Consider the following 27,637-nt stretch of genomic DNA (forward strand, 5'->3'; position numbering starts at 1 on the left):
ACACACACACACACACACACACACACACACACACACACACACACACACCGTGCTGTTTAAATACACGCTGTGTGTCTTTGCTGTTACAGCAGCGCCCCACAGTGGCTAAATGTACTGAAGGTGTATCATTATGTTACAGGATATCTGAACGAACACACACACACACCCACACCACACACACTGTCTCTCAACACACATATTCACTACAGGTTACACACACACACACACCCACGTTTAGAACACACCCACGTTTAGAACAGACATAAGCACACACACGTGTTGAGGGAGAGAGGCTGTGTGTCACGTGAAGTGTGTGCAACACGTGTTGAGGGAGAGAGGCTGTGTGTCACGTGAAGTGTGTGCAACACATGTTGAGGGAGAGAGGCTGTGTGTCACGTAAAGTGTGTGCAACACGTGTGTTGTGTGTAAGAAGTGTGACAGAGTGGCGATGATGACGTCATCACATCCAACAGACTCCAGACTCCTCCCAAAATACACTTCACTTCCTGTTTGGAATGTTGGGGGACCACAGGAAGAGGAAGGGGCATCACCAAACGTCACTCTCGTTGGTTTTACACTCCTCCGGTGTTGTTGTTGTTGTTCTTCTCCACCCGTTGTCTTCTTTCTCTCAGCGTTTCTGTCACGGGGTGGGGACACACAAAACTGGAACTCACCACGAGGTGCCCCTGTGGCTTGTGGGTCTGCATACCCAAACCCATCCACCCACCCACCATGCTCACCACGAGGTGCCCCTGTGGCTTGTGGGTCTGCGTACCCACATCCAAACCCATCCACCCACCATGCTCACTACGAGTTTAGATAGCAAGCCGCTGGACTAACATACCAATCAGTGTAGATGGAAGGTGTGGAGGTCTGTCTGTATCAGTGTAGATGGAAGGTGTGGAGGTCTGTCTGTATCAGTGGAGATTGAAGGTGTGGAGGTCTGTCTGTATCAGTGTAGATGGAAGGTGTGGAGGTCTGTCTGTATCAGTGTAGATGGAAGGTGTGGAGGTCTGTCTGTATCAGTGGAGATGGAAGGTGTGGAGGTCTGTCTGTATCAGTGTAGATGGAAGGTGTGGAGGTCTGTCTGTATCAGTGTAGATGGAAGGTGTGGAGGTCTGTCTGTATCAGTGTAGATGGAAGGTGTGGAGGTCTGTCTGTATCAGTGTAGATGGAAGGTGTGGAGGTCTGTCTGTATCAGTGTAGATGGAAGGTGTGGAGGTCTGTCTGTATCAGTGGAGATTGAAGGTGTGGAGGTCTGTCTGTATCAGTGTAGATGGAAGGTGTGGAGGTCTGTCTGTATCAGTGGAGATGGAAGGTGTGGAGGTCTGTCTGTATCAGTGTAGATGGAAGGTGTGGAGGTCTGTCTGTATCAGTGTAGATGGAAGGTGTGGAGGTCTGTCTGTATCAGTGTAGATGGAAGGTGTGGAGGTCTGTCTGTATCAGTGTAGATGGAAGGTGTGGAGGTCTGTCTGTATCAGTGGAGATGGAAGGTGTGGAGGTCTGTCTGTATCAGTGTAGATGGAAGGTGTGGAGGTCTGTCTGTATCAGTGGAGATTGAAGGTGTGGAGGTCTGTCTGTATCAGTGATGATGGAAGGTGTGGAGGTCTGTCTCTATCAGTGTAGATGGAAGGTGTGGAGGTCTGTCTGTATCAGTGTAGATGGAAGGTGTGGAGGTCTGTCTGTATCAGTGGAGATGGAAGGTGTGGAGGTCTGTCTGTATCAGTGATGATGGAAGGTGTGGAGGTCTGTCTCTATCAGTGTAGATGGAAGGTGTGGAGGTCTGTCTGTATCAGTGTAGATGGAAGGTGTGGAGGTCTGTCTGTATCAGTGTAGATGGAAGGTGTGGAGGTCTGTCTGTATCAGTGGAGATGGAAGGTGTGGAGGTCTGTCTGTATCAGTGATGATGGAAGGTGTGGAGGTCTGTCTCTATCAGTGTAGATGGAAGGTGTGGAGGTCTGTCTGTATCAGTGTAAATGGAAGGTGTGGAGGTCTGTCTCTATCAGTGTAGATGGAAGGTGTGGAGGTCTGTCTGTATCAGTGGAGATGGAAGGTGTGGGGGTCTGTCTGTATCAGTGTAGATGGAAGGTGTGGAGGTCTGTCTGTATCAGTGTAGATGGAAGGTGTGGAGGTCTGTCTGTATCAGTGGAGATGGAAGGTGTGGAGGTCTGTCTGTATCAGTGTAGATGGAAGGTGTGGAGGTAGATCTGTCGGTGTATCCAGGGTGTGAAGTGTGTAACATTAGAGTAGACCCCAGGACCCAGGACTTTGGAGAAACACACGCTACCCCAGGACGTCAGGCCATACAGGGTCCAGCTCCCACCACTAGGCTCCTCACACACCAGAGGACCACCACTGTCACCCTGGGGGACAGAGACAGGAATAATATCAACCATAATGGTCCTGTAGAAACTAACGATTGAAATGGAAAGATTGTGTCTGCTAAATTGCACACAGTGCCTTCGGAAAGTATTCAGACCCCTTCACTTTTTCCACATTTTGTTACGTTACAGCCTTATTCTAAAATGGATTCAATTGTTGTTTTTTTGCTCATGAATCTACACACAATGCCCCATAATGACATCACAAACACTCCATAATGACATCGCAATGCCCCATAATGACATCACAATGCCCCATAATGACATCACAATGCCCCATAATGACATCACAATACCCCACAATGACATCACAATACTCCACAATGACATCACAATACTCCATAATGACATCACAATACCCCATAATGACATCACAAAGTCCCATAATGACATCACAATACCCCATAATGACATCACAATGCCCCATAATGACTTCACAATACCCCATAATGACATCACAATACCCCATAATGACATCACAATGCCCCATAATGACTTTACAATACCCCACAATGACATCACAATACCCCACAATGACATCACAATACCCCATAATGACATCACAATGCCCCATAATGACATCACAATGCCCCATAATGACTTTACAATACCCCATAATGACATCACAATACTCCATAATGACATCACAATACCCCATAATGACATCACAAAGTCCCATAATGACATCACAATACCCCATAATGACATCACAATGCCCCATAATGACTTTACAATACCCCATAATGACATCACAATACCCCATAATGACATCACAATACCCCATAATGACATCACAATACCCCATAATGACATCACAATACCCCATAATGACTTTACAATACCCCATAATGACTTTACAATACCCCACAATGACATCACAATACCCCATAATGACATCACAATGCCCCATAATGACTTTACAATACCCCATAATGACATCACAATACCCCATAATGACATCACAATACCCCATAATGACTTTACAATACCCCATAATGACTTTACAATACCCCATAATGACATCACAATACCCCATAATGACATCAAAGTCCCATAATGACAAAGCGGGAAAAAATGCAAATGTATTACAAATAAATAACCTTATTTACATTAGTATTCAGACTCTTTGCTATGAGACTCTAAATTGAGCTCAGGTTCATCCTGTTTCCATTGATCATCCTTGAGAAGTTTCTACAACTTGGAGTCCACCTGTGGTACAGTCAATTGATTGGATAGAAGTTTAAAAGGCTTTTAAACGTCTGAAATATGGGTGTGGCTATGATCCGTAAATTGAAAGCAGACCACTACCTGAAATCTACTTCACATCATTTAAATACTCCATCCAAATTCTGGCAAGTAGTGAAGGGTTTGGAGTGCAGAAAAGATACACAGCTTCCTAAACAATTGTTGGTCGACACACAGATTATATGAAAGCCTTGAATCAGTACTTTCTAGATGCAGGCAGTTTATTTGAATAGGTCAAAGGTTGAGCTATGAATTTACTGGACACCCCTGTGTACACCAGGTTCTCCTTTTCAGAAGTGTGTAAAACCCTGAAAGAAATTGATGGAAAAAAATCCCCTGGCCCTGATGAACTAGACCCCCGCCTCCTACACCTAGCTGCAGACATCATTGCTCCCCCTTAATATGTATTTATAACCTCACGCTTGATGTTAAGGAAATCCCCAAGTTATGGAAATTTGCTTTTGTGTGGCCTCTCCTGAGGGAGGGGAGATCTGCTTTTGTGTGGCCTCTCCTGAGGGAGGGGAGATCTGCTTTTGTGTGGCCTCTCCTGAGGGAGGGGAGATCTGCGTTTGTACGGCCTCATGAGGGAGGTGAGATCTGCATTTGTGTGGCCTCTCCTGAGGGAGGGGGAGATCTGCTTTTGTGTGGCCTCTCCTGAGGAAGGGGAGATCTGCATTTGTACTGCCTCATGAGGGAGGGGAGATCTGCTTTTTTACGGCCTCTCCTGAGGGAGGGGAGATCTGCTTTTGTATGGCCTCTCCTGAGGGAGGGGAGATCTGCTTTTGTGTGGCCTCTCCTGAGGGAGGGGAGATCTGCTTTTGTACGGCCTCATGAGGGAGGGGAGATCTGCTTTTGTGTGGCCTCTCCTGAGGGAGGGGAGATCTGCTTTTGTGTGGCCTCCTGAGGGAGGGGGAGATCTGCTTCTGTACGGTCCCATGAGGGAGGGGAGATCTGCTTTTGTATGGCCTCTCCTGAGGGAGGGGAGATCTGCTTTTGTACGGCCTCATGAGGGAGGGGAGATCTGATTTTGTATGGCCTCATGAGGGAGGGGAGATCTGATTTTGTATGGCCTCATGAGTGAGGGGAGATCTGCGTTTGTACGGCCTCATGAGGGAGGGGAGATCTGCTTTTGTACGGCCTCATGAGGGAGGGTGATCCCTCGCTACTTGACAAATATCGACCCATATGAAAATAGTCCTGGAGTCCTTAGTTAGCAGGCAGCTAAAAGCCGACTTCCAAGAATACAACATCTTAAATGGAATGCAATCAGGTTTTAGGTCTGGCCACAGCACTGTTTCAGCAACATTGAAGGTTTTAAATGACAGCCACTGTGCTCTTGATAAGAAGTTACATTGTGTGTCTGATTTGATTTATTTGTCGAAAGCTTTTGACACCGTGGACCTAGTGCAAAGGTTAAAATGTTGTGGAATTACTGGTCATGCTCTAGATTGGTTTATAAATTACCTATCAAATCGTACACAATGTGTAATGGCGGATGGTTGTAAATCTGAGTCCATAGAGGTGTACTCAGGTGTTCCGCAAGGTTCTATTTTGGGCCCACTGTTGTTCATTTTGTACATCAACAACATTGGGGATCTTATTGAAACAGAGGACGTTCATTTTTATGCAGATGATACTGTTCTTTATTCAAGTGGTAGTAGTTTATCTTTAGCTTTTGAAAATGCCCAAAGAGCATTTAACATCATACAACAGAATCTGTATGATTTAAAACTGGTTCTAAATTTGGGGGGAAACAAAATGCATGGTATTGTCAAATGCCAGGCATATTACTAATCATGTCATCGCTACATCGGCTGGACATCCTATAGAGTAAGTTAAAGTGTACAAATATTTGGGTGTGTGGGTTGATGATAAGCTGAGCTTCACTGTGCATGTAGAGAACTTGATAAGGAAGCTCAAACTGAGAATAGATTTTTATTACCGGCATAAGGCTTGTTTTTCTTTTGAGGCCAGGAAGGAGCTGGTACGATGTACATTACTGTGGGTTTTAGATTTTAGTTATGTTATATATATGCAGGCCTCAGCCACTACCCCGAGAGCACTTGATTCAGTGTATCATGCAGCCCTCAGGTTCATTACAAATCAGAAACGTCTAACACATCATTGTGATCTCTACAGCGCTGTTGGCTGGTCGTCATTGACCTTGCGTAGGCTTAAACACTGGTATACACTGATTTATAAGGTCATATTGGGTAAAATGCCATTTCATCTCTGTTCTTTTTTAGTCAGGTCAGTAAATAAATATCAACTACGGTCCCATTCTCATTTGCTTCTAACAGTACCAAAAATTAGAACAGGTCATGGTAGAAATAGTTTTAGTTACTCAGCACCGTGGACCTGGAATTGTTTCCTGAACATTTTAAAATGTGATGATCTAGTTTTGTTGGTGGAATTTAAACACTTGATCGATCACAGAAGATTGCAATTGACTTGAGGACAGCTGTTTTTAGCCAAGACTGTCGTGTCATTAAAGGAAAAGTGTGAGGTCGAAGGAATTGTTCGTAGAGCTCCGAGACAGAATTGTGACGAGGCACAGATCTGGGTAAGAGTACCAAAACAATTCTGCAGCATTGAAAGTCCCCAAGAACACAGTGGCCTCCATCATTCTTAAATGGAAGAAGTTTAGAACCACCAAGGCTCTTCCTAGAGCTGGCCACCCGGCCAAACTGAGCAATCGGGGGAGAAGGGCCTTCCTTGGTCAGGGAGGTGACCAAGAACCCAATGGTCACTCTGACAGAGCTCCAGATATCATCTGTGGAGATGGGAGAACCTTCCAGAAGGACAACCATCTCTGCAGCACTCCACCAATCAGGCCTTAATGGTAGAGTGGCCATACGGAAGCAACTCCTCAGTAAAAGGCACATGACAGCCCGTTTGGGAGTTTGATAAAAGGCACCTAAAGACTTTCAGACCATGAGAAACAAGATTCTCTGGTCTGATGAAACCAACAGTGAGTCACATCTGGAGGAAACCTGGCACCATCCCTACGGTGAAGCATGGTGGTGGCAGCATCATGCTGTGGGGATGTTTGTCCATCGGCAGGTACTGGGAGACTAGTCAGGATTGAGGGAAAGATGGACAAAGCAAAGTACAGAGAGATCCTTGATGAAAACCTGCTCCAGAGCGCTAAGGACTTCAGACTGGGACGAAGGTTCACCTTCCAACAGGACAACGACCCTGAGCACACAGATAAGACAACGCAGGAGTGGCTTAGGGAAAAGTCTCTCCCCAACCAACCTGACAGAGCTTGAGAGGATCTGCAGAGAAGAATGGGAGAAACTCCCCAAATACAGGTGTGCCAAGCTTGTAGCGTCATACTCAAGAAGACTTGAGGCTGTAATCGCTGCCAAAGGTGCTTCAACAAAGTAAAGGGTCTCAATACTGATGTAAATGTTCAGTTTTTATAAATGTGAATTTTTTTTAGATTGATGAGGAAAAAAACAATTTAAAACATTTTAGAGCAAGGCTGTAACGTGACAAAATGGGGAAAAAATCAGGTGGTCTGAATACCTTCCGAATGCGCTGTGTTGTAGATGACTAACTCCAGTCTAGTATATGTCAATTAGCCTTATTGTCTGCTGTGAGGGGAAAAAGTCAGAAGTGCCCTCCTCCTGTTACTCACCATGCAAGAGTCCACGGTGCCAGCCTCGTATCCAGCACAAAGCATCCTGGTGGTGATGGTCTTCATATCAAAGTAACTCTGACACTGAGACAGACTGATGATCCTTACTTCTCCCTCCTGGAGTTTGAAGGGCACTATGGAGAGAGCGAGAGAGAGAAAGAGAGAGAGAAAGAGAGAGTGAAAGAGAGAAAGAGAGAGAGAGAAAGAGAGAAAGAGAGAGAGAGAAAGAGAGAGAGAGAAAGAGAGGGAGAGAGAAAGAGAGAGAAAGAGAGTTAGGTGAAATACCACAGTGTGCAGTCATAGCAGCAAGATTTGAGAGAGACACAGAGAGAGAGAGAGAGAGAGAGAGTATTACTGTGTGTGTATATACAGTATGTATATATATATATATATATATATATATATATATATATATATATATATATATTTTTTTTTTTATTTTACCTTTTTTTAACTAGGCAAGTCAGTTAATTAAAACTTATTATGGCTGGGGGCAGTATTGAGTAGCTTGGATGAATAAGGTGCCTAGAGTAAACTGCCTGCTACTCAGTCCCAGTTGCTAATATATGCATATTATTAGTATATTTGGATAGAAAACACCCTGAAGTTTCTAATACTGTTTGAATGATGTCTGTGAGTATAACAGAACTCATATGTCAAGCAAAAACCTGAGAAGAAATCTAACCAGGAAGTGGGAAATCTGAGGTTGGTCGTCTCACAACTCAGCCCTTATTGAAGATACAATGGGATACAGTGGGATATTGGTCATGTTGCACTTCCTAAGGCTTCCACTAAAGGCTTCCACTAGATGTCAACAGTCTTTGGAACCTTATTCGATGCTTCTACTGTGAAGTGGGCCCGAATGAGAGGGGAATGATGTCTGCCAGAATGCCACGAGCACATGACGCTCGTTCACATGAGAGAGAGCTCTGTTCCATTGCAATTCTACAGACAAAGGAATTCTCCGGTTGGAACATTATTGAAGATTTATGATAAAAACATCCTAAAGATTGATTCTATACATCGTTTGACATGTTTCTACAAACTGTAACAGAACTTTTTGACTTTGCGTCTGCTCGTGCGTCATGAAGATTACTGGGCTGAACGCGCTAACAAGGAGGAATTTGGACATAAATGATGGACATTATCGAACAAAACAAACATTTATTGTGGAACTGGGATTCCTGGGAGTGCATTCTGATGAAGATCATCAAAGGTAAGTGAATATTTATAATGTTATTTCTGACTTCTGTTGACTGCACAATATGGAGGATATCTTTTTGGCTTGTTTGGTCTCTGAGCGTCGTACTGATTTTTAAAATATAAATATGAACTTTATCGAACAAAACCTACATGCATTGTGTAACATGAAGTCCTATGAGTGTCATCTGATGAAGATCCTCAAAGGTTAGTCATTCATTCTATCTCTATTTCTGATTTTTGTGACTGCACTCTTTGGCTGGAAAAACGGCTGTGCTTTTCTGTGACTTGGCTCTGACCTAACATAATCGGTTGTGGTGCTTTCGCTGTAAAGCCTATTTGAAATCGGACACTGTGGTGGGATTAACAACAAGATTACCTTTAAAATGGTATAAAATACTTATATGTTTGAGGAATTTTAATTATGAGATTTCTGTTGTTTGGCGCCCTGCACTTTCACTGGCTGTTGTCATATCGATCCCGTTAACGGGATCTCAGCCCTAAGAAGTTGTTAAGAACAAATTCTTATTTTCAATGACGGCCTACCAGGGAACAGTGGGTTAACTGCCTTGTTCAGAGGCAGAACGACAGATTTGTACCTTGTCAGCTCGGGTTTTTGAACTTGCAACCTTTCGGTATCCACTAGGATAGAGATAGAATTACTGTGTGTGTATATACAGTATGTATGGTGATAGTGATAAAGTATTACTGTGTGTGTATATATAGTATGTGTGGTGATAGTGATAAAGTATTACTGTGTGTGTATATATAGTATGTGTGGTGATAGTGATAAAGTATTACTGTGTGTGTATATATAGTATGTATGGTGATAGTGATAAAGTATTACTGTGTGTGTATATATAGTATGTATGGTGATAGTGATAAAGTATTACTGTGTGTGTATATATAGTATGTATGGTGATAGAGATAAAGTATTACTGTGTGTGTATATACAGTATGTATGGTGATAGAGAGAAAGTATTACTGTGTGTATATACAGTATGTATGGTGATAGAGAGAAAGTATTACTGTGTGTGTATATACAGTATGTATGGTGATAGAGATAAAGTATTACTGTGTGTATATACAGTATGTATGGTGATAGAGAGAAAGTATTACTGTGTGTGTATATATAGTATGTATGGTGATAGAGAGAAAGTATTACTGTGTGTGTATATATAGTATGTATGGTGATAGTGATAAAGTATTACTGTGTGTGTATATAAAGTATGTATGGTGATAGAGAGAAAGTATTACTGTGTGTGTATATATAGTATGTATGGTGATAGTGATAAAGTATTACTGTGTGTGTATATATAGTATGTATGGTGATAGTGATAAAGTATTACTGTGTGTGTATATACAGTATGTATGGTGATAGTGATAAAGTATTACTGTGTGTGTATATATAGTATGTGTGGTGATAGAAAGAAAGTATTACTGTGTGTGTATATACAGTATGTATGGTGATAGAGAGAAAGTATTACTGTGTGTATATACAGTATGTATGCTGATAGAGAGAAAGTATTACTGTTCGTGAATATATAGTATGTATGGTGATAGTGATAAAGTATTACTGTGTGTGTATATACAGTATGTATGGTGATAGAGAGAAAGTATTACTGTGTGTGTATATATAGTATGTATGGTGATAGAGAGAAAGTATTACTGTGTGTGTATATATAGTATGTGTGGTGATAGTGATAAAGTATTACTGTGTGTGTATATACAGTATGTATGGTGATAGTGATAAAGTATTACTGTGTGTGTATATATAGTATGTGTGGTGATAGTGATAAAGTATTACTGTGTGTGTATATATAGTATGTGTGGTGATAGTGATAAAGTATTACTGTGTGTGTATATATAGTATGTATGGTGATAGTGATAAAGTATTACTGTGTGTGTATATATAGTATGTATGGTGATAGTGATAAAGTATTACTGTGTGTGTATATATAGTATGTATGGTGATAGTGATAAAGTATTACTGTGTGTGTATATACAGTATGTATGGTGATAGTGATAAAGTATTACTGTGTGTGTATATACAGTATGTATGGTGATAGAAAGAAAGTATTACTGTGTGTGTATATATAGTATGTGTGGTGATAGAAAGAAAGTATTACTGTGTGTGTATATACAGTATGTGTGGTGATAGTGATAAAGTATTACTGTGTGTGTATATACAGTATGTATGGTGATAGAGAGAAAGTATTACTGTGTGTATATACAGTATGTATGGTGATAGAGAGAAAGTATTACTGTGTGTGTATATATAGTATGTATGGTGATAGTGATAAAGTATTACTGTGTGTGTATATATAGTATGTGTGGTGATAGTGATAAAGTATTACTGTGTGTGTATATATAGTATGTATGGTGATAGTGATAAAGTATTACTGTGTGTGTATATATAGTATGTGTGGTGATAGAAAGAAAGTATTACTGTGTGTGTATATATAGTATGTATGGTGATAGTGATAAAGTATTACTGTGTGTGTATATATAGTATGTGTGGTGATAGTGATAAAGTATTACTGTGTGTGTATATATAGTATGTGTGGTGATAGTGATAAAGTATTACTGTGTGTGTATATATAGTATGTGTGGTGATAGAAAGAAAGTATTACTGTGTGTGTATATACAGTATGTATGGTGATAGACAAAGTATTACTGTGTGTGTATATATAGTATGTATGGTGATAGTGATAAAGTATTACTGTGTGTGTATATATAGTATGTATGGTGATAGTGATAAAGTATTACTGTGTGTGTATATATAGTATTTATGGTGATAGAAAGAAAGTATTACTGTGTGTGTATATATAGTATGTATGGTGATAGTGATAACGTATTACTGTGTGTGTATATATAGTATGTATGGTGATAGAAAGAAAGTATTACTGTGTGTGTATATACAGTATGTGTGGTGATAGTGATAAAGTATTACTGTGTGTGTATATACAGTATGTATGGTGATAGAGAGAAAGTATTACTGTGTGTATATACAGTATGTATGGTGATAGAGAGAAAGTATTACTGTGTGTGTATATATAGTATGTATGGTGATAGTGATAAAGTATTACTGTGTGTGTATATATAGTATGTGTGGTGATAGTGATAAAGTATTACTGTGTGTGTATATATAGTATGTATGGTGATAGTGATAAAGTATTACTGTGTGTGTATATATAGTATGTGTGGTGATAGAAAGAAAGTATTACTGTGTGTGTATATATAGTATGTATGGTGATAGTGATAAAGTATTACTGTGTGTGTATATATAGTATGTGTGGTGATAGTGATAAAGTATTACTGTGTGTGTATATATAGTATGTGTGGTGACAGTGATAAAGTATTACTGTGTGTGTATATATAGTATGTGTGGTGATAGAAAGAAAGTATTACTGTGTGTGTATATACAGTATGTATGGTGATAGACAAAGTATTACTGTGTGTGTATATATAGTATGTATGGTGATAGTGATAAAGTATTACTGTGTGTGTATATATAGTATGTATGGTGATAGTGATAAAGTATTACTGTGTGTGTATATATAGTATGTATGGTGATAGAAAGAAAGTATTACTGTGTGTGTATATATAGTATGTATGGTGATAGTGATAACGTATTACTGTGTGTGTATATATAGTATGTATGGTGATAGTGATAAAGTATTACTGTGTGTGTATATATAGTATGTATGGTGATAGAGAGAAAGTATTACTGTGTGTGTACATACAGTATGTATGGTGATAGTGATAAAGTATTACTGTGTGTGTATATATAGTATGTGTGGTGATAGTGATAAAGTATTACTGTGTGTGTATATATAGTATGTGTGGTGATAGAGAGAAAGTATTACTGTGTGTGTATATATAGTATGTATGGTGATAGTGATAAAGTATTACTGTGTGTGTATATACAGTATGTATGGTGATAGTGATAAAGTATTACTGTGTGTGTATATATAGTATGTGTGGTGATAGTGATAAAGTATTACTGTGTGTGTATATATAGTATGTGTGGTGATAGAGAGAAAGTATTACTGTGTGTGTATATACAGTATGTATGGTGATAGTGATAAAGTATTACTGTGTGTGTATATATAGTATGTGTGGTGATAGTGATAAAGTATTACTGTGTGTGTATATATAGTATGTGTGGTGATAGAGAGAAAGTATTACTGTGTGTGTATATATAGTATGTATGGTGATAGTGATAAAGTATTACTGTGTGTGTATATACAGTATGTATGGTGATAGTGATAAAGTATTACTGTGTGTGTATATATAGTATGTGTGGTGATAGTGATAAAGTATTACTGTGTGTGTATATATAGTATGTATGGTGATAGAAAGAAAGTATTACTGTGTGTGTATATATAGTATGTATGGTGATAGTGATAACGTATTACTGTGTGTGTATATATAGTATGTATGGTGATAGTGATAAAGTATTACTGTGTGTGTATATATAGTATGTATGGTGATAGAGAGAAAGTATTACTGTGTGTGTATATACAGTATGTATGGTGATAGTGATAAAGTATTACTGTGTGTGTATATATAGTATGTGTGGTGATAGTGATAAAGTATTACTGTGTGTGTATATATAGTATGTGTGGTGATAGAGAGAAAGTATTACTGTGTGTGTATATATAGTATGTATGGTGATAGTGATAAAGTATTACTGTGTGTGTATATATAGTATGTGTGGTGATAGTGATAAAGTATTACTGTGTGTGTATATATAGTATGTATGGTGATAGTGATAAAGTATTACTGTGTGTGTATATATAGTATGTGTGGTGATAGTGATAAAGTATTACTGTGTGTGTATATATAGTATGTGTGGTGATAGAAAGAAAGTATTACTGTGTGTGTATATACAGTATGTATGGTGATAGACAAAGTATTACTGTGTGTGTATATATAGTATGTATGGTGATAGTGATAAAGTATTACTGTGTGTGTATATATAGTATGTATGGTGATAGTGATAAAGTATTACTGTGTGTGTATATACAGTATGTATGGTGATAGAGAGAAAGTATTACTGTGTGTGTATATACAGTATGTATGGTGATAGTGATAAAGTATTACTGTGTGTGTATATATAGTATGTGTGGTGATAGAAAGAAAGTATTACTGTGTGTGTATATACAGTATGTATGGTGATAGAGAGAAAGTATTACTGTGTGTATATACAGTATGTATGGTGATAGAGAGAAAGTATTACTGTGTGTGTATATATAGTATGTATGGTGATAGAGAGAAAGTATTACTGTGTGTATATACAGTATGTATGGTGATAGAGAGAAAGTATTACTGTGTGTGTATATATAGTATGTATGGTGATAGAGAGAAAGTATTACTGTGTGTGTATATACAGTATGTATGGTGAACCGTAGGTATCAAACTCACTCCTGTTACCCATGTGACCCCATCCAGTAATATAACAGTAGGTATCAGGCTGCGGTAACTGTCCGTTACCGGGAAGACACACCGGTCGAACGTAACTGGTAACCTCCACCTCCCTGTCCAGCTCAACCACGCTGATGTCATAGTCGACCACGGCCCGGTTATAGCGAGGGTGAACAATGATGGACTCTACACCTCTGGTCTGCAGGTACGGGGACGGGTGGTCCAGGTTGTTGATGCCCAAGACTACCTTCCATAGGTCTGCACTCTCACGTCTGGAGAAGAGAGGAAGAAAGATGAAAGTTAGACGTGAGGAAGGGAGAAGAGAGAGATCAGAGTAATGTAGAGTGAAAGAATGAAAGAATACCTCACCCTTCAAAGCAGTGAGCGACAGTAAGGGCCCATTTCTTCCCAATGAGGACGCAACCACAGATATGTCCACTAGGATCTGATTGGAGAGAACACTGCCAAGGCCACCTCCCTGGCCTGGACACCCTGCCACCCAGAATACGCTTATACAGACGCACGGCCGGGCGCAGGCCACAGTCTGGAGGGAGGAGAGAGTTAGACTGTAGACAACACTACCAGGCTATAGTCTGGAGGGAGGAGAGTTAGACTGTAGACAACACTACCAGGCAAGTCTGGAGGGAGGAGAGAGAGTTAGACTGTAGACAACACTACCAGGCTATAGTCTGGAGGGAGGAGAGTTAGACTGTAGACAACACTACCAGGCTATAGTCTGGAGGGAGGAGAGTTAGACTGTAGACAACACTACCAGGCTAGTCTGGAGGGAGGAGAGTTAGACTGTAGACAACACTACCAGGCTATAGTCTGGAGGGAAGAGAGTTAGACTTTTTGCCACCTAGCAGACATTGTCTCTCACCTTCTTTGGTGCAGTGTAGAGACACTCTCTTCCTGGAGAAACAGGCATGTCTGGAGACAGAGAGAGAACACTTTTACTGTCCGTTTCTCTGGGTCCCCTCAGGTGTGGGGCTCCGTTTCTCTGGGTACACCCAGGTGTGGGGCCCTGTTTCTCTGGGTCCCCCCAGGTGTGGGGCCCCGTTTCTCTGGGTCCCCCCAGGTGTGGGGCCCCGTTTCTCTGGGTCGCCCCAGGTGTGGGGCCCTGTTTCTCTGGGTCCCCCCAGGTGTGGGGCCCCGTTTCTCTGGGTCCCCCCAGGTGTGGGGCCCCGTTTCTATGGGTCCCCCCCAGGTGTGGGGCCCTGTTTCTCTGGGTCCCCCCAGGTGTGGGGACCTGTTTCTCTGGGTCGCCCCAGGTGTGGGGCCTTGTTTCTCTGGGTCGCCCAGGTGTGGGGACACGTTTCTCTGGGTCCCCCCAGGTGTGGGGCCCTGTTTCTCTGGGTCGCCCCAGGTGTGGGGCCTTGTTTCTCTGGGTCCCCCCAGGTGTGGAGCCCCGTTTCTCTGGGTCCCCCCAGGTGTGGGGCCCTGTTTCTCTGGGTTCCCTCAGGTGTGGGGCCCTGTTTCTCTGGGTCCCCCCAGGTGTGGGGCTCCGTTTCTCTGGGTCCCCCCAGGTGTGGGGCTGTGCATGTGGTTGGCGGGTGTGTATATATGTGTGTGTGTATATATGTGTGTGTATATATATGTGTGTGTGTGTGTGTGGTGTGTGTGTGTATGTGTGTGTGTGTGTGTATATGTGTGTGTGGTGGTTGTGTGTGTGTGCGTGGTGGGTGTGTATATATGTGTGTGTGTGTGTGTGTGTGTATATGTGTTTGTGTGTGTGGTGTGTGTGTGTATGTGTGTGGTGGCTGTGCGTGTGTGTGCGTGGTGGGTGTGTATATATGTGTGTGTGTGTGCGTGTGTGTGTGTGTGTGTGTGTGTGGTGTGTGTGTGTGTGGTGGTTGTGCGTGTGTGTGCGTGGTGGGTGTGTATATAAGTGTGTGTGGTGTGTGTGGGGTGTGTGTGTGTGTATGTGTGTGTGTGTGTGTGGTGGTTGTGTGTGTGTGTGTGGTGGTTGTGTGTGTGTGTGCGTGGTGGGTGTATATAAGTGTGTGTGGTCCTACCCTCTCTTCTCCAGTAGGCCCTGTAGAGCTGAGCCGTTCCTCTGTCTCCAGTCAGGGTGAACATGAAGCCACCTCCTCCTCCCTGGAACACTGGGAGGGTCTGGAACCAGAATTACTGATGCTGGGGCTCTGGAGGATAACACAGGAGATAACCACACACACCAGGAGATAACCACACACACGCACCAGGAGATAACCACACACACGCACCAGGAGATAACCACACACACGCACCAGGAGATAACCACACACACGCACCAGGAGATAACCACACACACGCACCAGGAGATAACCACACACACGCACCAGGAGATAACCACACACACGCACCAGGAGATAACCACACACACGCACCAGGAGATAACCACACACACGCACCAGGAGATAACCACACACACACCAGGAGATAACCACACAAACGCACCAGGAGATAACCACACACACACCAGGAGATAACCACACACACACCAGGAGATAACCACACACACACCAGGAGATAACCACACAAACGCACCAGGAGATAACCACACACACACCAGGAGATAACCACACACACACCAGGAGATAACCACACACACTAGTGGATAACCACTCGCACCAGGAGATAGCCACGCGCACCAGGAGATAACCACACGCAAACACCAGGAGATAACCACACGCAAACACCAGGAGATAACCACACGCAAACACCAGGAGATAACCACACGCACACACCAGGAGATAACCACACGCACACACCAGGAGATAACCACACGCACACACCAGGAGATACCCACGCACACACCAGGAGATAACCACACAAACACCAGGGGATAACCACACACACACCAGGGGATAACCACACACACACCAGGGGATAACCACACACACACCAGGGGATAACCACACACACACCAGGGGATAACCACACACACACCAGGGGATAACCACACACATACACCAGGAGATAACCACACACACACACCAGGAGATAACCACACACACCAGGAGATAACCACACACACCAGGAGATAACCACACACACCAGGAGATAACCACACACACCAGGAGATAACCACACACACCAGTAGATAACCACACACACACCAGGAGATAACCACACGCACACCAGGAGATAACTGTAGCCGGGCGTCTGTAGCCGGGTGTCTGTAGCCGGGTGTCTGTAGCCGGGTGTCTGTAGCCAGGTGTCTGTAGCCAGGTGTCTGTAGCCAGGTGTCTGTAGCCAGATGTCTGTAGCCAGGTGTCTGTAGCCAGGTGTCTGTATCCCTGTGTCTGTAGCTGTATCCCTGTGTCTGTAGCCAGGTGTCTGTAGCTGTGTGTCTGTAGCCAGGTGTCTGTAGCTGTGTGTCTGTAGCCGGGTGTCTGTAGCCGTGTATCTGTAGCCGTGTGTCTGTAGCCGTAGATAACTACTGACCTTACCCTAGGCCGAGCTGAGAGCAGGTCAGTTGACTGAGGTCCATCGTCCAGTCATCCCCACAGACATGGTAATCTACTGCTGTCCTGAAGACGGTCACTAGCGACCCCTCCGACAGAGAGACTGGACGGGAGGGTAGAGGGATGGATGGGGGTGTAGAGGATGGATGGGGTGTAGAGGATGGATGGGGTTTAGAAGATGGATGGGTTGTAGAGGATGGATGGGGTTTAGAAGATGGATGGGTTGTAGAGGATGGATGGGGGTGTAGAGGATGGATGGGTTGTAGAGGATGGATGGGGTTTAGAAGACGGATGGGTTGTAGAGGATGGATGGGTTGTAGAGGATGGATGGGGGTGTAGAGGATGGATGGGGGTGTAGAGGATGGACGGGGGTGTAGAGGATGGACGGGGGTGTAGAGGATGGACGGGGGTGTAGAGGATGGATGGGGTTGTAGAGGATGGATGGGTTGTTGAGGATGGATGGGTTGTAGAGGATGGATGGGGGTGTAGAGGGATGGATGGGGGTGTAGAGGGATGGATGGGGGTGTAGAGGGATGGATGGGGATGTAGAGGATGGATGGGGGTGTAGAGGATGGATGGGGGTGTAGAGGGATGGATGGGTTGTAGAGGATGGATGGGTTGCAGAGGATGGATGGGTTGTAGAGGGTGGATGGGGGAGTAGAGGGATGGATGGGGGTGTAGAGGATGGATGGGGGTGTAGAGGATGGATGGGGGTGTAGAGGATGGATGGGGGTGTAGAGGATGGATGGGGTTGTAGAGGATGGATGGGGTTTAGAAGATGGATGGGTTGTAGAGAATGGATGGGGGTGTAGAGGGATGGATGGGGTTTAGAAGATGGATGGGTTGTAGAGGATGGATGGGTTGTAGAGGAAGGATGGTTTGTAGAGGGATGGATGGGGGTGTAGAGGGATGGATGGGGGTGTAGAGGGATGGATGGGTTGTAGAGGATGGATGGGGTGTAGAGGATGGATGGGTGGTAGAGGATGGATGGGGGTGTAGAGGATGGATGGGTGGTAGAGGATGGATGGGTTGTAGATTATGGATGGGGTGTAGAGGATGGATGGGGGTGTAGAGGATGGATGGGTGGTAGAGGATGGATGGGTTGTAGATTATGGATGGGTTGAAGAGGATGGATGGGTTGTAGAGGATGGATGGGGTTGTAGAGGATGGATGGGTTGTAGAGGATGGATGGGGTGTAGAGGGATGGTGGTGTAGAGGATGGTTGGGGCGATAATGGATGATAATGGATGATGGGGTGATAATGGAGTGATGGGTGATAATGGGTGGTGGGGTGATAATGGAGGGATGGGGTGATAATGGATGATAATGGATGATGGGGTGATAATGGATGATGGGGTGATAATGGAGGGATAATGAATGGTGGGGTGATAATGGAGGGATGGTGGTGTAGAGGATGTATGGGTTGTAGAGGATGGATGGGTTGTAGAGGATGGATGGGGTGATAATGGATGATGGGGTGTAGAGGGATGGTGGTGTAGAGGATGGTTGGGGCGATAATGGATGATAATGGATGATGGGGTGATAATGGATGATGGGGTGATAATGGAGGGATAATGAATGGTGGGGTGATAATGGATGGAGATGGAAGGAGAATGAGTGGAAAGCTGAAATAATCTCTTCAATGCATTTCTAAGTCGTTTCATTCAAAAACACGACAGGAAACACGTTGCTTCATCAGAAGTTTACATAACCTCAGCAAAATACATTTAAACCCAGTTTTTCACAATTTCTGACATTTAATCCTAGTAAAAATTCCCTGTTTTAGGTCAGTTAAGATCACCACTTTAATTTAAGAATGTGAAATGTCAGAATAATAGTAGAGAGAATGATTTATTTCAGCTTTTATTTCTTTCATCACATTCCCAGTGGGTCAGAAGTTTACATACACTCAATTAGCATTTGGTAGCATTGCCTTTAAATTGTTTAACTTGGGCCAAACGTTTTGGGTCGCCTTCCACAAGCTTCCCACAATAAGTTGGGTGAGTTTTGGCCCATTCCTCCTGACAGAGCTGGTGTAACTGAGTCAGGTTTGTAGGCCTCATTGCTCGCACACGCTTTTTTAGTTCTGCCCACAAATGTTCTATAGGATTGAGGTCAGGGCTTTGTGATGGCCACTCCAATACCTTGACTTTGTTGTCCTCAAGCCATTTTTGCCACAACTTTGGAAGTATGCTTAGGGTCATTGTCCATTTGGAAGACACATTTGCAACTAAGCTTTAACTTTCTGACTGATGTCTTGAGATGTTGCTTCAATATATCCACATAATGTTCCTACCTCATGATGCCATCTATTTTGTGAAGTGCACCAATCCCTCCTGCAGCAAAGCACCCCCACAAGATGATGCTGCCACCCCCGTGCTTCACGGTTGGGATGGTGTTCTTCGGCTTGCAAGCCTCCCCCTTTCTCCTCCAAACATAACGATGGTCATTATGGCCAAACAGTTCTATTTTTGTTTCATCAGACCAGAGGACATTTCTCCAAAAAGTACGATCTTTGTCCCCATGTGCAGTTGCAAACCGTAGTCTGGCTTTTTTATAGCGGTTTTGAAGCAGTGGCTTCTTCCTTGATAAGCAGCCCTTCAGGGTATGTCGATATAGGACTCGTTTTACTGTGGATATAGATACTTTGGTACCTGTTTCCTCCAACATCTTCACAAGGTCCTTTGCTGTTGTTCTGGGATTGATTTGCACTTTTCGCACCAAAGTACGTTAATCTCTAGGAGACAGAACGGTTCTCCTTCCTGAGCGGTATGACAGCTACGTGGTCCCATGGTGTTTATACTTGTGTACTATTATTTGCACAGATGAACAGGTGTTTGGAAATTGCTCCCAAGGATGAACCAGACTTGTGGAGGTCTACAATTATTTTGTCTGCGTGGTCGTGGCTGATTTATTCAGATTTTCCCATGATGTCAAGCAAAGAGGCACTGAGTTTAAAGGTTGGCCTTGAAATACATCCACAGGTACACCTCCAATTGACTGAAATGCTGTCAATTAGCCTATCAGAAGCTTCTAAAGCCATGACATCATTTTCTGGAATTTTCCAAGCTGTTTAAAGGCAGTCAACTTAGTGTATGTAAACTTCTGACCCACTGGAATTGTGATACAGTGAATTATAAGTGAAATAATCTGTCTGTAAACAATTGTTGGAAAAATGACTTGTGTCATGCACAAAGTAGATGTCCTAACCGACTGTCAAACTATAGTTTGTTAACAAGAAATGTGTGGAGAGGTTGAAAAACGAGTTTTATGACTCCAACCTAAGTGTATGTAAACTTCTGACTTCAACTGTATATAGTTCTCACCACAGTCTCACTCATCAGAGCTGGTTGAACACAGAGACTCACCACAGTCTCACTCATCAGAGCTGGTTGAACACAGAGACTCACCACAGTCCCACTCATCAGAGCTGTCTGAACAGAGAGACTCACCACAGGCCCACTCATCAGAGCTGGTTGAACACAGAGACTCACCACAGGCCCACTCATCAGAGCTGGTTGAACAGAGAGACTCACCACAGTCCCACTCATCAGAGCTGTCTGAACAGAGAGACTCACCACAGTCCCACTCATCAGAGCTGTCTGAACAGAGAGACTCACCACAGTCCCACTCATCAGAGCTGTCTGAACACAGAGACTCACCACAGTCCCACTCATCAGAGCTGTCTGAACAGAGAGACTCACCACAGTCCCACTCATCAGAGCTGTCTGAACAGAGAGACTCACCACAGTCCCACTCATCAGAGCTGTCTGAACAGAGACTCACCACAGTCCCACTCATCAGAGCTGGTTGAACACAGAGAGACTCACCACAGTCCCACTCATCAGAGCTGTCTGAACAGAGAGACTCACCACAGTCCCACTCATCAGAGCTGGTTGAACAGAGAGACTCACCACAGTCCCACTCATCAGAGCTGTCTGAACAGAGAGACTCACCACAGTCCCACTCATCAGAGCTGTCTGAACAGAGAGACTCACCACAGTCCCACTCATCAGAGCTGTCTGAACAGAGAGACTCACCACAGTCCCACTCGTCCGAGCTGTCTGAACAGAGAGACTCACCACAGTCCCACTCATCAGAGCTGTCTGAACACAGAGACTCACCACAGTCCCACTCATCAGAGCTGTCTGAACAGAGAGACTCACCACAGTCTCACTCATCAGAGCTGTCTGAACAGAGACTCACCACAGTCCCACTCATCAGAGCTGTCTGAACAGAGAGACTCACCACAGTCCCACTCATCAGAGCTGTCTGAACAGAGACTCACCACAGTCCCACTCATCAGAGCTGTCTGAACAGAGAGACTCACCACAGTCCCACTCATCAGAGCTGTCTGAACAGAGAGACTCACCACAGTCCCACTCATCAGAGCTGGTTGAACACAGAGAGACTCACCACAGTCCCACTCATCAGAGCTGTCTGAACAGAGAGACTCACCACAGTCCCACTCATCAGAGCTGTCTGAACAGAGAGACTCACCACAGTCCCACTCATCAGAGCTGTCTGAACAGAGAGACTCACCACAGTCCCACTCATCAGAGCTGTCTGAACAGAGAGACTCACCACAGTCCCACTCATCAGAGCTGTCTGAACAGTGTTTTGTCCCATCACACCACAGAGTCCGGTGAACACACTGGTGGTTACTACAGGCTAGCTCGTTGTCCTTGCATACAGCTGAGGAGAGGAGAACAGAGAAAGGTTTCACACAGCTTGTCATTAATCAGGTCCTTTTACAAGAGAATCATCTACCTCGTTAAAAAGACAATAAATAACCTTTGTTTATGAGTAAATGCATTATTATGCCGAATGACTTCAACACATTATAGAAATGAAACAAAAATGAAATTGTTTTTACACACAGCAGTTGTTCTCATCTTTCAGTAGAGGGCAGTCTGGGAAGCCGTCACAGATCATAGAGTGTTTAATACACAGCCTGGTACCTGGGCACTCCCACAGACCTCGCTCCACACAACCTAGAGAGAACACAGCATTATGGGTACCGTAGTTTAATACAAGCCACTCCCACAGACCTCGCTCCACACAACCTAGAGAGAACACAGCATTATGGGTACCTTAGTTTAATACAAGCCACTCCCACAGACCTCGCTCCACACAACCTAGAGAGAACACAGCATTATGGGTATCGTAGTTTAATACAAGACACTCCCACAGACCTCGCTCCACATAACCTAGAGAGAACACGGCATTATGGGTATCGTAGTTTAATACAAGCCACTCCCACAGACCTCGCTCCACACAACCTAGAGAGAACACAGCATTATGGGTACCGTAGTTTAATACAAGCCACTCCCACAGACCTCGCTCCACACAACCTAGAGAGAACACAGCATTATGGGTACTGTAGTTTAATACAAGCCACTCCCACAGACCTCGCTCCACACAACCTAGAGAGAACACAGCATTATGGGTACCTTAGTTTAATACAAGCCACTCCCACAGACCTCGCTCCACACAACCTAGAGAGAACACAGCGTTATGGGTATCGTAGTTTAATACAAGCCACTCCCACAGACCTCGCTCCACACAACCTAGAGAGAACACAGCATTATGGGTACCGTACTTTAATACAAGCCACTCCCACAGACCTCGCTCCACACAACCTAGAGAGAACACAGCATTATGGGTATCGTAGTTTAATACAAGCCACTCCCACAGACCTCGCTCCACACAACCTAGAGAGAACACAGCATTATGGGTACCGTAGTTTAATACAAGCCACTCCCACAGACCTCGCTCCACACAACCTAGAGAGAACACAGCATTATGGGTATCGTAGTTTAATACAAGACACTCCCACAGACCTCGCTCCACATAACCTAGAGAGAACACAGCATTATGGGTATCGTAGTTTAATACAAGCCACTCCCACAGACCTCGCTCCACACAACCTAGAGAGAACACAGCATTATGGGTACCGTAGTTTAATACAAGCCACTCCCACAGACCTCGCTCCACACAACCTAGAGAGAACACAGCATTATGGGTACCGTAGTTTAATACAAGCCACTCCCACAGACCTCGCTCCACACAACCTAGAGAGAACACAGCATTATGGGTACCGTAGTTTAATACAAGCCACTCCCACAGACCTCGCTCCACACAACCTAGAGAGAACACAGCATTATGGGTACCATAGTTTAATACAAGCCACTCCCACAGACCTCGCTCCACACAACCTAGAGAGAACACAGCATTATGGGTACCGTAGTTTAATACAAGCCACTCCAACAGACCTCGCTCCACACAACCTAGAGAGAACACAGCATTATGGGTACCGTACTTTAATACAAGCCACTCCCACAGACCTCGCTCCACACAACCTAGAGAGAACACAGCATTATGGGTATCGTAGTTTAATACAAGCCACTCCCACAGACCTCGCTCCACATAACCTAGAGAGAACACAGCATTATGGGTATCGTAGTTTAATACAAGCCACTCCCACAGACCTCGCTCCACACAACCTAGAGAGAACACAGCATTATGGGTACCGTAGTTTAATACAAGCCACTCCCACAGACCTCGCTCCACACAACCTAGAGAGAACACAGCATTATGGGTACCGTAGTTTAATACAAGCCACTCCCACAGACCTCGCTCCACACAACCTAGAGAGAACACAGCATTATGGGTACCGTAGTTTAATACAAGCCACTCCCACAGACCTCGCTCCACACAACCTAGAGAGAACACAGCATTATGGGTACCATAGTTTAATACAAGCCACTCCCACAGACCTCGCTCCACACAACCTAGAGAGAACACAGCATTATGGGTACCGTAGTTTAATACAAGCCACTCCCACAGACCTCGCTCTAACAACCTAGAGAGAACACAGCATTATGGGTACCATAGTTTAATACAAGCCACTCCCACAGACCTCGCTCCACACAACCTAGAGAGAACACAGCATTATGGGTACCGTAGTTTAATACAAGCTACTCCCACAGACCTCGCTCCACACAACCTAGAGAGAACACAGCATTATGGGTACCGTAGTTTAATACAAGCCACTCCCACAGACCTCGCTCCACACAACCTAGAGAGAACACAGCATTATGGGTACCGTAGTTTAATACAAGCCACTCCCACAGACCTCGCTCCACACAACCTAGAGAGAACACAGCATTATGGGTACCTTAGTTTAATACAAGCCACTCCCACAGACCTCGCTCCACACAACCTAGAGAGAACACAGCATTATGGGTATCGTAGTTTAATACAAGCCACTCCCACAGACCTCGCTCCACATAACCTAGAGAGAACACAGCATTATGGGTATCGTAGTTTAATACAAGCCACTCCCACAGACCTCGCTCCACACAACCTAGAGAGAACACAGCATTATGGGTACCGTACTTTAATACAAGCCACTCCCACAGACCTCGCTCCACACAACCTAGAGAGAACACAGCATTATGGGTATCGTAGTTTAATACAAGCCACTCCCACAGACCTCGCTCCACATAACCTAGAGAGAACACAGCATTATGGGTATCGTAGTTTAATACAAGCCACTCCCACAGACCTCGCTCCACACAACCTAGAGAGAACACAGCATTATGGGTACCGTAGTTTAATACAAGCCACTCCCACAGACCTCGCTCCACACAACCTAGAGAGAACACAGCATTATGGGTACCGTAGTTTAATACAAGCCACTCCCACAGACCTCGCTCCACACAACCTAGAGAGAACACAGCATTATGGGTACCGTAGTTTAATACAAGCCACTCCCACAGACCTCGCTCCACACAACCTAGAGAGAACACAGCATTATGGGTACCATAGTTTAATACAAGCCACTCCCACAGACCTCGCTCCACACAACCTAGAGAGAACACAGCATTATGGGTACCGTAGTTTAATACAAGCCACTCCCACAGACCTCGCTCTAACAACCTAGAGAGAACACAGCATTATGGGTACCATAGTTTAATACAAGCCACTCCCACAGACCTCGCTCCACACAACCTAGAGAGAACACAGCATTATGGGTACCGTAGTTTAATACAAGCTACTCCCACAGACCTCGCTCCACACAACCTAGAGAGAACACAGCATTATGGGTACCGTAGTTTAATACAAGCCACTCCCACAGACCTCGCTCCACACAACCTAGAGAGAACACAGCATTATGGGTACCGTAGTTTAATACAAGCCACTCCCACAGACCTCGCTCCACACAACCTAGAGAGAACACAGCATTATGGGTACCTTAGTTTAATACAAGCCACTCCCACAGACCTCGCTCCACACAACCTAGAGAGAACACAGCATTATGGGTATCGTAGTTTAATACAAGCCACTCCCACAGACCTCGCTCCACATAACCTAGAGAGAACACAGCATTATGGGTATCGTAGTTTAATACAAGCCACTCCCACAGACCTCGCTCCACACAACCTAGAGAGAACACAGCATTATGGGTACCGTAGTTTAATACAAGCCACTCCCACAGACCTCGCTCCACACAACCTAGAGAGAACACAGCATTATGGGTACCGTAGTTTAATACAAGCCACTCCCACAGACCTCGCTCCACACAACCTAGAGAGAACACAGCATTATGGGTACCGTAGTTTAATACAAGCCACTCCCACAGACCTCGCTCCACACAACCTAGAGAGAACACAGCATTATGGGTACCGTAGTTTAATACAAGCCACTCCCACAGACCTCGCTCCACACAACCTAGAGAGAACACAGCATTATGGGTACCATAGTTTAATACAAGCCACTCCCACAGACCTCGCTCCACACAACCTAGAGAGAACACAGCATTATGGGTACCGTAGTTTAATACAAGCCACTCCCACAGACCTCGCTCTAACAACCTAGAGAGAACACAGCATTATGGGTACCATAGTTTAATACAAGCCACTCCCACAGACCTCGCTCCACACAACCTAGAGAGAACACAGCATTATGGGTACCGTAGTTTAATACAAGCTACTCCCACAGACCTCGCTCCACACAACCTAGAGAGAACACAGCATTATGGGTACCGTAGTTTAATACAAGCCACTCCCACAGACCTCGCTCCACACAACCTAGAGAGAACACAGCATTATGGGTACCGTAGTTTAATACAAGCCACTCCCACAGACCTCGCTCCACACAACCTAGAGAGAACACAGCATTATGGGTACCTTAGTTTAATACAAGCCACTCCCACAGACCTCGCTCCACACAACCTAGAGAGAACACAGCATTATGGGTATCGTAGTTTAATACAAGCCACTCCCACAGACCTCGCTCCACATAACCTAGAGAGAACACAGCATTATGGGTATCGTAGTTTAATACAAGCCACTCCCACAGACCTCGCTCCACACAACCTAGAGAGAACACAGCATTATGGGTACCGTAGTTTAATACAAGCCACTCCCACAGACCTCGCTCCACACAACCTAGAGAGAACACAGCATTATGGGTACCGTAGTTTAATACAAGCCACTCCCACAGACCTCGCTCCACACAACCTAGAGAGAACACAGCATTATGGGTACCGTAGTTTAATACAAGCCACTCCCACAGACCTCGCTCCACACAACCTAGAGAGAACACAGCATTATGGGTACCTTAGTTTAATACAAGCCACTCCCACAGACCTCGCTCCACACAACCTAGAGAGAACACAGCATTATGAGTACCTTAGTTTAATACAAGCCACTCCCACAGACCTCGCTCCACACAACCTAGAGAGAACACAGCATTATGGGTACCATAGTTTAATACAAGCCACTCCCACAGACCCCACTCTACACAACCTAGAGAGAACACAGCATTATGGGTACCGTAGTTTAATACAAGCCACTCCCACAGACCTCGCTCCACACGACCTAGAGAGAACACAGCATTATGGGTACCGTAGTTTAATACAAGCCACTCCCACAGACCTCGCTCCACACAACCTAGAGAGAACACAGCATTATGGGTACCGTAGTTTAATACAAGCCACTCCCACAGACCTCGCTCCACACAACCTAGAGAGAACACAGCATTATGGGTACCGTAGTTTAATACAAGCCACTCCCACAGACCTCGCTCCACACAACCTAGAGAGAACACAGCATTATGGGTACCGTAGTTTAATACAAGCCACTCCCACAGACCTCGCTCCACACAACCTAGAGAGAACACAGCATTATGGGTACCGTAGTTTAATACAAGCCACTCCCACAGACCTCGCTCCACACAACCTAGAGAGAACACAGCATTATGGGTACCGTAGTTTAATACAA

The 27,637-nt window shown here is 44.3% G+C and overlaps 1 protein-coding gene across 1 annotated transcript in view; it reads right to left on the reverse strand.

The window, feature by feature from the left end:
• Positions 1-846: 846 nt before the first annotated feature.
• Positions 847-27,637, reverse strand: part of corin (corin, serine peptidase) — a 143,910-nt gene continuing 117,119 nt past the window's right edge. Inside the window, exons 14-22 of the mRNA XM_036958423.1 lie at positions 22,229-22,342; positions 21,933-22,043; positions 17,334-17,451; positions 15,915-16,043; positions 14,780-14,829; positions 14,269-14,443; positions 13,900-14,171; positions 7,270-7,403; positions 847-2,363 (exon numbers count right to left, since the gene is read on the reverse strand). Of these exons, the coding sequence (XP_036814318.1) occupies positions 2,178-2,363; positions 7,270-7,403; positions 13,900-14,171; positions 14,269-14,443; positions 14,780-14,829; positions 15,915-16,043; positions 17,334-17,451; positions 21,933-22,043; positions 22,229-22,342 (1,289 nt within the window). The 3' untranslated portion in view covers positions 847-2,177. The remainder of the gene's footprint in view (positions 2,364-7,269; positions 7,404-13,899; positions 14,172-14,268; positions 14,444-14,779; positions 14,830-15,914; positions 16,044-17,333; positions 17,452-21,932; positions 22,044-22,228; positions 22,343-27,637) is intronic.

Source organism: Oncorhynchus mykiss, chromosome 21 (assembly GCF_013265735.2).
Source record: "Oncorhynchus mykiss isolate Arlee chromosome 21, USDA_OmykA_1.1, whole genome shotgun sequence".
NCBI classification, from domain to species: domain Eukaryota; kingdom Metazoa; phylum Chordata; class Actinopteri; order Salmoniformes; family Salmonidae; genus Oncorhynchus; species Oncorhynchus mykiss.